Source organism: Triticum aestivum, chromosome 2B, assembly GCF_018294505.1.
Source record: "Triticum aestivum cultivar Chinese Spring chromosome 2B, IWGSC CS RefSeq v2.1, whole genome shotgun sequence".
Classification (NCBI taxonomy): domain Eukaryota; kingdom Viridiplantae; phylum Streptophyta; class Magnoliopsida; order Poales; family Poaceae; genus Triticum; species Triticum aestivum.
The window spans coordinates 804,635,064-804,647,925 of NC_057798.1; the positions used below are offsets into that span (position 1 = coordinate 804,635,064).

General features: G+C 43.5%; 1 protein-coding gene across 1 annotated transcript; it reads left to right on the top strand.

The window, feature by feature from the left end:
- Positions 1 to 1,337: 1,337 nt before the first annotated feature.
- On the top strand, positions 1,338 to 3,677 carry LOC123042931 (putative cysteine-rich receptor-like protein kinase 32). The gene is made up of 4 exons (XM_044465278.1): positions 1,338 to 1,791; positions 2,020 to 2,130; positions 2,436 to 2,853; positions 2,980 to 3,677. The coding sequence occupies exons 1-4, from the start codon at positions 1,404 to 1,406 to the stop codon at positions 3,554 to 3,556; spliced, it is 1,494 nt and encodes a 497-aa protein (XP_044321213.1). The 5' UTR covers positions 1,338 to 1,403; the 3' UTR covers positions 3,557 to 3,677.
- The last annotated feature ends 9,185 nt before the right edge of the window (positions 3,678 to 12,862 follow it).

Consider the following 12,862-nt stretch of genomic DNA (forward strand, 5'->3'; position numbering starts at 1 on the left):
CATGAAGATTCATAGTGACTGTACATACTCTTAGTAATGAAGACTGAAGCTTAAGGAGGTTGAACTATTAAACTATTTAAACAGGTCCTTTTGCTTGTCGGTAGGCGAGGTGGGACTAAATCTTTGCCGAGAGCCACTCTCGGCAAAGGGTTGCAAGTGTGGCCGTGCTACATGGCAAAACTTTACCGAGTGGGGCTAGATGGCCCTCGGCAAATAGTGCCTTTGCCGAGTATAGACTGTTTGCTGAGGCCTCCTGTCGGCATTATCATGTGTTTGCCGATTTATTAACTTTGCCGAGTGCAGCTCTTGACGATGTTTAGTTTACCGAGTGTCCGTGTTTTAGCTCTCGGCGAAGACCCCGACACCCGGCGTACACGAAAATTCCAATAGTGGTAGCATCAACCTTTGCTTGTTGCACAAAGAAATATGATGAATCCTACGCTGTGAACTTTTCTGCATGCGCCTTGACCAACTAGTCGATCATTGGGGAATTTGACGTACTTTTTCTAATGAACTTATAGTTAGACGCGTTGTGTCAATGGCTTCCGCAGTGGCCCTGTCTCTCTTGCAACGTTGGCTTTGACTTATATTTGAGAAAGTTATTTGAAAGATGATCTAGTACATCATATCTCCTCCCAAGATCAAGTGGGCAAATAGCAGATATTTTGAGTGATCCCCACTAGCAATTCGACCGTTCTCGCAATTGGAGAGGGTGTTTGAGTACATGTATAAGATAGCAAGCAACTTGTGAAGTCTCACCTTCCTTACTGCTAAAATTTGAAGGTCACACCTTTTTGTCTTGCAGAACAGATGCAGCGCCCATTAAAGAAAACGAGCTTAAAAAAAAAGTAAACGAGACGTGATATAGGCTTACATATATGCTGCTTACTCTATGAAGCACTAGCCATCCATTAATTGTCTCTCAAGTGGATGATTATAGATTCTAAGACCAAGTGGTGGACATTTTGACCAAAGCACTTGCTTGGTCAACCGTTACCGTACGTAGTTGATGTACAATATTTCAATCTTGCCAGAATCGAGAGAGTGTTCGGCTCCACTTGTACACAGTAATGAATGCTTGCACATTGAGTTCATCCCCTCACATGTCAAGTGCTGGACAGTGACGAAATCAACCGTGCTTGCAATTGATCCCCGCCAGTTGGGACGTACTACTGTACTTTAGAGAGGTTGGGAAGGGGTTGTCAGAGTACTTGTTGTTAAATATATATATGGAACAACTTGGCTTAGCTCTTTCTAAACTCACATGATCACCCGTACATACTCCATGAAGATGCAGTTAGCTAGTTAGTCCCCTTCGACCAGCAGTGTATATTACCAATGCATGTGTCCTCTTCCTCCAAAACAGCAACCAAGCAACAAGCTAGCTTGTAGAGGCTAGAGCCATGACGACACTGGGTCGACCCTCATATTCTTCATCCTTGTTCCTCTGTTTCCTTGTGCTGGCTGCATTGCACCCAGCCTCCGGTGGTGGTGGTGGTGGAGGTGATTCTCCTAGGCAGACGCAGCCGTCTGTAGATAATCCTAGGCAGGAGCCTGTAGATAATCCTAGGCAGGAGCCTGTAGATCAGACGACCACACCAGCTACTCAGGTCAGTGGTGCAACTGCTCCTCCGCCGCACTCTGTAGATCAGGCGACCACACCAGCTACTCAGTTCGGTGGTACAACTGCTCCTCCGCCGCACTCTGTAGATCAGGCGACCACACCAGCTACTCCGTTCGGTGGTGCTACTGCTCCTCCGCCGCAATCCGTTGATCAGTCGGATGGCAAAGGTATGCTTACTCTATGAAGCACGCTTTCTCCTACTGATATTCATGTGTCGAGCAAAATGACTTGGTTAAACTCAAATTAGCTGCTGTTGATATATTTGCTAGTATTTCTTACAAACATAGTAGTTGACTTAGGACTCTGTCCCAATCGACTCAATTTTCTGAAGAACATACTCTCTATGAATATGAAGTCCTCTCTACGTCCTCATAATTAACTCCCCTTTTGTGCAGGTTCTCCAACGATTGGCGTGGTTGGTGCTGTAGTTGGTGTAATTGTGTTGGCTTGTTTAGCAGGCTTGACTTGGTATGTGCTATATCGACGGAACCACCCTAACACAATAGGTTCGTGTGACCTTCCTCAGTTAATTATAATTAAAATACTCGCTCCGATTCATAATACTACCTCCGACTCATAATAAGAATTATATAACAACAGGTGGGGCACAATGTCCCCCTGTCATTCTCGAAAAATAATAATAAGTAGTGTTGTAGTTGTGAACTAAGAGAACTAACCTTAGTTCTAAACTGCTACGCTTATTTTGGATCGGAGGGAGGATCTTTTACAAATAGGCTGTCTCATATAGAGTTCCAGTGAGGAGATACCTCCGTCGTATATGATATATATTTTGCTTTTTCTTTTCTCATAGGTCATGTTCTGAAGTTCAGTTACCACGACTTGATGTCTGCAACAAATAGCTTCGCACAGAACCGAAAGCTTGGAGAGGGCGCCTTTGGCGCTGTCTATAAAGGTACATTGATGCTGAAGGACAAAAATGGAAATCAAGAAGAAGTGTACGTGGCTATAAAAAAAAATACGTATACTGCGTCAGATGATGCGAAGGCTGCCTTTCATAAAGAGGTTGAAATTATGAGCCCGCTGAGCCATCGCAACATCATACGTCTTGTGGGCTGGTGCGACGAAAGGAACAGTCTCCTGCTTGTCTATGAACTAGTGGAGGATCGCAACCTTCAGGCTCGGCTTTATGGCCATGGTGCTCGGGTGGATTCGGAACTTTCCGGTGCAAGGGCTCCAGGTTCAAGTCTTGATCTAGATTGGCACAGAAGGTAGTTAAATGTTTTCTTAATATAACATTTTCTGATTATTATTATTTTCCCTTCATGGAAAGGACCAGAACATTATAACCTTCAAATTTCTTATTTCTGACAGAAAATGCGATGTTTGTGTTTCAGGTACAACATACTGCATGGAATAGCCTCGGGTCTTGAATACCTCCATAATAATTGTGAAAAGGCCGTCATGCATAGGGACATCAAGCCAGGTAATGTGATGTTGGATAGGGACTCCAATGCTAAACTGTGTGACTTCGGGCTGGTGACGCAACTCACCCATGCCATAACCTCACGCTCGACGAGCAACATAATTGGAACACAAGGCTACATGGACCCAGCATACCAGAGCACCGGCAAAGTAACTAGGGCGTCTGATGTCTACAGCTTCGGTGTGCTATTGCTTGAGGTTGTGTGTGGTGAGGAGCCAATCCTGACTGGCAATCCCCTGAAAAACAGCCTCGTTGAGAAGGTCCGGGAATGCTATGAGAGAGATGCAATTCTCGATGCAGCTGACCAACGGCTGAGGGGCAATTCTGATGAGGAAATTAGAGGTGCATTGTTGACCGGTCTGCGTTGTGTCGAAAAAAGCCGTGGCGATCGTCCAACTATGCAAATTGTGTTGGCTGAGTTAGTAAGCATTGCGGCTAAATCAACTTGGTATAACCGTCTTGCAAGCGCAGTGGGTGCTGAGGTGTGAGTCTTGACCCAAGGAGGTGAAGATGCTCGTAGGGCAACCCTCCTGTGGCGAAGCCCTATGTAGTATGTACAACAATAAAGCTCGCCATTGAAGCTATTTCCCTGTTATTGTTAACCATATGCTATATCCGTCCATGTGGACAATATACATGCTCTTTATCTCATGATTCAATAAATTGTGTTGTCATTATCGTTTACAATCTAATTCAATCAACATTGTGAGCCTCTTCTCATTTCGTGCAGTGTGTTAACGGATCTATCACAGCAAAAAAAAAACATATATGCAAAATGCATGTTTGGCATAAGGGACAGTAACAATGCACCAATTAGTCTTGCATCGTACTGAACAATTAGGAGAGCTTCAACTAACAACAGACAAGTATCATAATGGACACATCAATTTGCATGGATAACATTGATGGTTTTATGGATCCTGAAAAAAAAATGATGATTTATGTGAAAAATGGAGAAAAAAATATGGAGTCTTCCTCTGCAACTACTCTACTAGAGAACAGTAACAATAAAAATACCTTCAGCAAGTTAAAAAGGTTGATAATTTATCGCCAAGACAAAAGATATACTAGTAGCGATCTTGAGTTCGAAACCAAGCTTTCACAATTTTTTTCACGTTCATTTTCTCGCGTCGTGGTTTTCGGTCCAAGCTCACCTGGGCCGGCCCAGTAGCGTGATGCTTCGAGCGCTAGGTGATTTTACTGGGCCGGCCCAGCAAAGCTTTCAATTGATCGCACGCGAAGATCGCTCGCCGTTGGTAGCGCAAAAAAACCACCAAAAATTGCTTCATATGAGAATCGAACTCCCTCCGCGCCAACCAGGACCGAGCATGGATAACAACCTGACCTACAACGCGCTAATGATGAGTAGCAGATTGGAACATTTAAGGACACCTGTAGCCGCGCAAATTTATTGCACAAGTACCATTTACTTTAGCTTTTTATATTTTTGATTTATTTGAAAATATTTAAAAAAATCGATTATTCTGAAAAAAAATCAAGTTTTGAAAAAAATTATCGTTTTTGAAAAAAAAATTCATCGATATGAAAAGGAGTTCATTGATTTGAAAAAAATCATTGATTTGTTAAAAATTTCATCGATTTCGAAAAAAAAACATCCATTTTGAAAAAAAGTTCATCGACATTGAAAAAGGTTCATCAATTTCAAAAAAAAGTTCATTGATTTGTTAAAAAAGTTCATCGATTTCGAAAAAAGTTCATTGATTTTGAAAAATAAGTTCATCTATGCCGAAAAAAGTTCATCGATTTCAAAAAATAAGTTCATAATTTAAAAAACAAATTGTAAAAAGTTCATGCATTTAGTAAAAAAAAGAAACACAAAATGGAAAAAGAAAAGTAAACAAATAATAGAGAAAACGGTTCCAAATAAAAGGAGACCGGTTTGGGAGAAGCTTCCCAAAACTGGATGATTAACGACCTTGAGAAAGAACAAATAGATAAAAAGAAGTATGTTGGGACATCTGTTTGCTTGGCTCAGTGGTTGGTGCGCTGGTCTCACAACCTTGAGAACCTGAGTTTGAATCCCCCCCTCGCACTTTTTTTTGCTTTGCCTCCTTTTAAAAAAGGGACAACGGCCGGTCCAGCGCAACAGTTCGGGGGAGCTCCTATTGCGCGCCTTCAGCGCCGCCTAAGATAACTGGCGCCTGCAGCAGCCGCTTGACGGACAGAAAATACATCGCAACTGGGATTCGATCCCGCGCCCTAGCACTTCCACACGGAGAGGCCAACCACTGTACCAGCCAACTGCTTATGAATAATAACAGCGCGAAGTTTTTAAAAGGATAGAAACGCAGACGCGAAATTTCTTGCACATTACACTATAGCGTTTATATTTTCTAATTATTTGAAAACATGTCACATATTATAGATGAAGTTCATGAGCATGCAAAAAAAGTTCACCAAATTGAAAAGGTTCAGGTATTAAAAAAAGTTCATGAATTCAAAAGAAGTTCATCGATTTTCAAAATAGTTCATCGAGTTTGAAAAAGTTCATTGAATTTGGAAAAGTTCATCGATTTTGAAAAAAGTTTATCTATTTTGAAAAAAATTCATTGATTTTCAAAAAAAGTTCATTGAATTTGAAAAAAAGTTCACTGTTTTTGAAATTCGTAAACTTTTTTCAGTTTTTATTGAAAAAAGTTCATCGGATTTGAAAAAAGTTCACAAATTTCAAAAAGAAATTCATTGGATTTGAAAATAGTTCATGGGATTCGAGAAAAAGTCCATCACATATGAAAAAAGTTCATCATAATTGGAAAAAGTTCATCAAATCTGAGAAAGGTTCATCGAATTTGAGAAAAGTTCATCATAATTATAAAAAGTTCGTCGAATCCGAAAAAAAGTTCATCGATTTTGAAAAAAGTTCGGCGGATTTGAAAAAGAGTTCACTGATTTGAAAACAGTTCATCAGAAAAATGAAAAAAAAGTTAATGGTTTTAAAAAAACTACACATATTTGAAAAAAGTTCATCTAATTTCAAAATAAGTTCATTGATTTGACGAAAAAGTTCATGTATGTGCCAGATAATTTATTGTCTCAGGAAGAAGAAAAATAGAAAACAAAATGCAAAAAGCAAAACGAAATAAAATGAAAAAAACAAGAAGAAACGGAACGGAAAGAACAAGGGAAAGAAAAGGTTCGATTTAACCGCATTGGAGTGATTGGCTGGGTGGTTGCACTAGTAAGTATTAAAGAGGGAGGTAGCTGGTTCGAATCTCCGCGAGCGCACTCTTTTTTGCGTGTTAAAAACACAGAAGAAAAAACTCCTATATAGGCCGGCCCAGCGCGGGGCGCTGCAGGCGCCCGTTTGCAAAATACACATTAACGGGCGCCTGCAGCGCCAAATAGGATATGTCACAGTTTGTTGTGCGCTCGTTTGCGTACAGTGAAGAAATGGGCGCTAAAGGCGCAAATGCCCCGTATATGTCGCTATCCAGGCCGACATGAATCCCGACCCAGGCCCCTCGAGTGTCGGCCCATGTATTTTATTTTAGTTTGTTGGACCTCAAGTATTAACAACATCAGTTTTGCTACAAAATCACTAATTAATGAATACTCCTTCTAAAGATCACTTCCACCTTCGGGCATGTCCCTCTCAGAAAAAAAAAACCTCCTAACATGTGTGCCACTTGTTGTAACATGTGAGTTTTATCTTTTTTCGTAGATCTGTTTATTCAAAACGTTTTATCTTTTAAACCGTGCATTCAAATCTTGAACTGTTTTCACCATTGGATTCCTCGCGTCGAGATCTTCAAAACTAGATCCCATATTGATAGGCTTTGACGAAAAAAATTATCCCGCTCCTCCTGCCCGCATGTTGCTGCTCCGTCAATTGCAGCCGCTCTTCGGAGCACTTCACCAGCGCTGTGGTGGGATCCCGTGCTGCTGTGGCTGCCACCATGTGCCCTGCTCCGGTCGGTCGCCACGGCTTCCACCTCTGCTTCCCGCGGCGAGGCCACGCTCTACTGCTCACCCATGCCCAATGTCTCTTCCTGAGATCCAAAGTTGCCGCCTCCTACGTCTTCCTGCCAGGAGCCGCCAGTTGCACACCGGCCGGCGCGTCCTAGCCCTCCATCGGTGGCTGCCGCCCCACATTGCTCGTCGCCATTTATGGGAATGGCTAGTGTGCTGCTGGCCTGACCACGTCGTGATTTGGCTCTCCTCCGGGTCAGTTGGTCTTCCTGCATCTAGATTCGGTCCGGTCGTCGGTTGCTGCCTCTACTCCGACCCTCAGGCCACGTCTCGGTCATCCTCGGGTGCTGCACAGTGATGGGTGCGTGCGCGTATGCTGCGCTCTGATCTGCCAATCTTCGTCGCGGATCTGCTCATTTGGGAGGTGCCCCTCTCCCTGGGCTGCCATATTTCTCTACGTCCGGGTAGTCGGGTTTGGGTCTAGAGGTGTTGGAGGGTGTGTGGAGGCCTGAAGAAATCCACGCCGGCGGGCGCCGTGTCCCACCATAGTGGCGATGTTCTGCCTCCTCCTCCTTCGTGTTGGACTTGGGGATGGGGAGCAATCTCCGCCGGTTCGTCTGGCCACGACCGCGGCGGCGCTCTCACGCCGCTCCTTCATGTTGATGGCGTTGCTCTCTGTGTGACCTCTCCTTTTTGATTCAATCCAGTCATCTCCCCCCGTCCTCCCCATACCGTTGTCAACATTGCCTCCTCGTCGAGCCCTTCGCCACCATCCATCCGTCTATGCCCATCATTTAGTGTGTCATCCATGTCTGTGTGTCCTTCTTCATGCGTTTTCTCTTTGACAGTCCTTCATGTGGTCTCCGTCCTGCTGCTATGCATGCTCAAGATCCTCCCATGGTTGTTGTGCTGCGGCGAGCTTCGGGCTCTCGGTGTTGTCTAGGTTCACCTTTGCTCAATGACGACGCAATGATGCCTCCCCAACCTGCTAATCGTCTCGACCGCCCGTGGCAGATCTCCCAGTCAAGGTTCGTGTTAAGGTTTGGCACTCGTTGATATGGATGATCCTCTGTTGTGCCGTGGGGCTCGGTACGCACGCCGGTACGGTGCGCTAGGTTGTTTGCAGAGTCTTGGTATTGTGATCCCTCGACAGCACCACACGTCTACTTGTATCTCTCGTGGTGTTGGTCTTTCTACCTGCTAGCTAGGCCGTGCCTTCTCCTGGGCGTCAATTATTTTTTCTCTTCTTCTGTCACAAGCATGTACAGTTTTCGGCCCGGTTTCCCCATAAACGGGCTCAACTTGTTTAGGTTTTCGATCCGGTTTTTCTTATAAACTCTAGATCAGACAAAGCTTAAGGTGACTCTTTGCTTTGGTAGTTTTTTGAGCAATATATTCAGGTGGGGATCCTCGCCCCCCGTGACTGTTCAAAAAAAAAAAAACTTTGCATCTACAACCACGCGATATGCAGATCTGACAGTAAAAATACCCGTGCATTTAACATCCCATGGCCAAAAGTCTGTGATCCCTGCGCAGCATGAAGGAGTGAGGCGTGTGTTGATGGCATCTAACAGCTCCCTAACCCAGTCGGCATGGAGCTGCAGGTCCGGCTGCAAGCCGGAGGCATCCTCAAGGAAAGTGCGCATGCTCATCAGCAAGACCTTGAGCTTACACAGCCTGTCCTTCACGGTCTTATCAATACACCACTCGTGCACCGCTGAGCCGTCCTTCACGGTCTTATCAATGCCATACTCGTGCTGTGCGCTCTCCCCCTCTCTTGCGAGCTAATTTCTTGCTTAATTGGAGAAACTCTTGCTATGTACCGAAAGGTTGCCTTGGTTAGAATTAAGAGGGTGCTTGGATCCAAGGGATTATTTTTAGTCTGACTAAAAATAGTCTTTTTTAGAGGCTAAAGTTCCAAGCACCCCTAGTCTTGAGGCTAAAATTTTTTAGTCATAGGAAACCTACTAAAATATGTATTAGCCCTCTCTCTTCTCATTTAATTCTTCTTCTTTAACACATGCGAGTTTTGAATTGGAGGATTTGGAGGATAATAAATGTTCAATAACTTGATTTTAGTCTCTTTAGTATTTGGATCCAAGCATGGATGAGGCTAGCAAGTTTTAGTCCCACTACTTTTAGTCATGGGACTAAAACGTATCCAAGCACCCTCTAAGATTTGTGTTGCGATGAAGCTGGTTCATGTTAGGCGTAAATGTTTTCTTGGCCTGGTCTGTGGATCCCTAGTGTCTGTCGTGTACAGTCCAACTATTCATTATTTGTTGCGCCTGCTACCTACTGTCAATTCCAAGATAAGCTAGCAATGGTCCTTTGACGCAGGATCCTTTTGAGCATCTTATTAGTTTAGCCACTGGTTGGTTATGTCTTCGAGTGGTAAAAGTTAAAATATACTCCCTCCGTCTTAAAATAAGTGTCACTAATTTAATACGAAGTTAGTTTTGGGACGGAGGAAATATTATACGAAGCTGCCAGGTATTTTCCGAATGCAAAATGACAATTGGGCAAGAACGCCACACACAAGGTGACTCAAGTTTTGTTGAATGGGTCATACTAGATGACAAAAACACACACTAAAAAAATTGGATTCAAGTATCAAGACTTCTTATCTTGTATGATATCTTTCTACTTTATTCACAACCATTAGTACACATATACGTACAAACAAGACCAACTTGTGCGTTAGTTGCCAAGACAAACAACAAAGTATGAGACATCTCCCAGTTACGCCTAGCATGAAGAGACAAGGGTGAAAGCCCTTTGACCGAATTGAAACCGCGCAAAGGGGCAAAAGTGAGCAGCGATTTGCCGGAAGAGGGGCAAAACTGAGTGCTGCCGAAAAATAAATGCAAAACTGATTAGTGCGAATGAACCAAGGGCAAAAGGACAGATTCTTAACATGTGGTATTTCCTACTTCACTGTTGGGGAAATTATTTCCCTTTGCTGCTGCTTAATCAACGCCATATGTCTTCTGTTGTTACTCTTGTAACGGAGGAGGAATGCCCACGGCTCCAAAGCTGTATGGTTCTGACAAAAAAATGACCGTGCAATTTTTTGTGCACTAGTGTTAGCGATATCCTTATATTTTATTTATTTTATTAATTGCAGCCAATGTTTGTCAAAGTGTAATTACCTTTTTACCAATAGCTATTGTTAAATTGTGATCCAAATTATACTGTATTGGACTAGACATAGTACATACGGTGTGGGCCTTTGCACTGGAACCGACGCGTACGAGTACAACTCGTTTGCTTGTCCTCCAAGGACTCTCATGTATTGCCCTCATATATATCCCCATGTAGTCGCACCTCAGACGGTTTGTCGTCTCGTGCTTGTAATACTCCTCCATCATAGTGATTGCGCCTTCGTGCGTTCGTGGTTTTCTCCCGCAAGGGTTTCCACGTAAAAATTTGTATGCTCTCGTGTCTGTTTATCTCGTTATTATCTAACAAGTGGTGTATAGAGATGAGGTTCAGATACAAGATTTGAGCCGAGAAGATTAGGGTTATCTATGCGCCTACGCCGCCGCGTCGCAACCAGGCGATCCGTCGTTACGAAACCGTATCGATTTCTGGTCTGCCGCCGTACGAAGCCGAGTCCGACCCGCGTTCAGTCGATGGACGCGTGGAGCTAGAGTTGCGTCATATCAATCGTACGCAGCGGTGGAGATCAATCTCATCGTCCCAAGCACCGCGCGTGTCCACGATTATTGCTGCCTCAGCATCGAAGTTCGAAGGCGGCGGCTGCTGCAAGTAAGTCCAGAGGCTGCTCTGGATCGTGACGTGAAGCAAGTACTACTAGTACTACTGCGGTACTGCTCACGTGAAGGCTAGTACTCCATCCGTCCGGGTTTATTAGGCCTCACAACATCACAATCATGTCCCTTTTTATAAGGCCTCGTTTTGAAAAGGTGCATGCATGCAACCACTTCATTGATTGCATTGAAGTCATTGTTGTTGATGCCACGGCCAGGGAATTAATCACTGCATGCGTGCTTTTTCATTGGTTGCATACACGTGAGAGAGTGCATTGGGAGTGAAATGAAAAAATTAATGTGAGCAAATTACTATGTGTCTTGGTACAAGAGAAGTTGTCTTTAGGCCTAATAAACCCGGACGGAGGGAGTACTATTGAGTACTACATCAGATTTATTTTTTCATCTGATTGCTACATCCACGCAAAGAGCTACTAGATGCTATCTTTTTTAGTTCTTTGCTACGCATTAATTATCTGTCAAGGATTTTTCTACCGGCTTGTATTACTTTGTGTACACAGATTTATCGACTCATGGCATCCATGAAGTATGATCTTCCGCAGCTGGACCGTGACACAAGGTTTACCCTATGGCAAGTCAAGATGCGGGCGTTGTTGGCACAGACTAACTATGATGAAGCACTAGATAGTTTTGGGAAGAACCGAGTTCAGGACTGGACTGATGAGGAGAAAAGAATAGATCGTAAGGCTTTGTTAAAAATTCAACTCCATTGACATAATAATATTTTGCAGGAAGTTTGGAGCGAGAAAACTGCCGCCGCTCTATGGTTAAAGCTGGAAGGGATTTGTATGACTAAAGATCTCACCAGCAAGATACATCTGAAGCAAAAATTATTCCTGCACAAGTTACCCGAGGGAGGTAATGTTTTGAATCATATTTTAGAATTTAAAGAGATCATATTGATCAACCTGCAATGGAGGTTACACTAGTAGAAAAAGGGTCAAACGTGAAGCACATTAGTGCCGGTTTGTATTAGAGCCGGCACTAATGTATACATTAGTGCCGGTTCCAACGGCTAGCCGGGCCGCTCTCATTAGTACCGGTTCGTGGCTAACCTTTAGCACCAGTTCGTGCCACGAACCGGTACTAATGAGGGTGGTGGCAGGATGTTGTCAGTCTGGGCCCCCTCCAGCACCTTTAGTACCGGTTCGTGCCTCGAACCAGTACTATAGGTCCTCCTGCATATAAACCCTTCGTCCAGCTTGCTCTGTTCTTCCCCCTTTCCCCTCTCCTCTCCTCTCTGTTCTTCCTCTTCCCCTCGAGCTCACCACAAAATTTGCCCAAAATTTGTCAAGATTTGAAGGCCCCCATCCATTCAAATGATCACAAAGGTTAGCAACTTTGTCCTTTCATCTCTCATTGCTAGATTAGCTCTTGCAATGCTTTATATAGTTACTAATTTGTGAGTTTAGTAATTTGGGAGGAAATATATATATGTGCTAGTATTTGATTTATATGCAATTTGAGGTCAAAAATAACAGTTAGTTTGCATATGTAGGTGTGGTTTACTTAGTGCCTTCTAAATCTCCGTCGTAACCACCGTCGATCGCCCGCACCGTCCCGTCACCGGCACCACCTTGTGGTGAGCCTCTTGTTCATGTAATTTTATATAAAAAATTGATGTTTGTGTGATTTGGATATATAGTTAATCATGTAATAATTATCTTACCCGTACGTTGTTTGTTATACATAGTGCCATGATTTTGATATCCGTCCCCGTCGGCCCTCGTCCTTGTTATGATTCGGATGTGGTATATTCTCTTTTAAAACTATTAGTTGCATTTCGTGTTTATGACAAATTATGCCCATCAAGTTGACATAGATATTTTTATCTAGGAGGTATGTGAACCGGAAATTCCAACCGACCCTATTGTCGAGAGGTTAAATTTAGTTGAAAGAGAAAACGAGTACTTGAAAGAAAAATTGAAAAGAATTGAGGGGGAGAAGATGGAATTGGAGTTGCATGTTGCCGATGTCGTCGATGATCACAAGATCAAGATGGAGAAAATGCGCTTGAAGAATAGAAAGATTAGAAAATATGCCATCGATAGTGAGGCTTGGTATCATTAT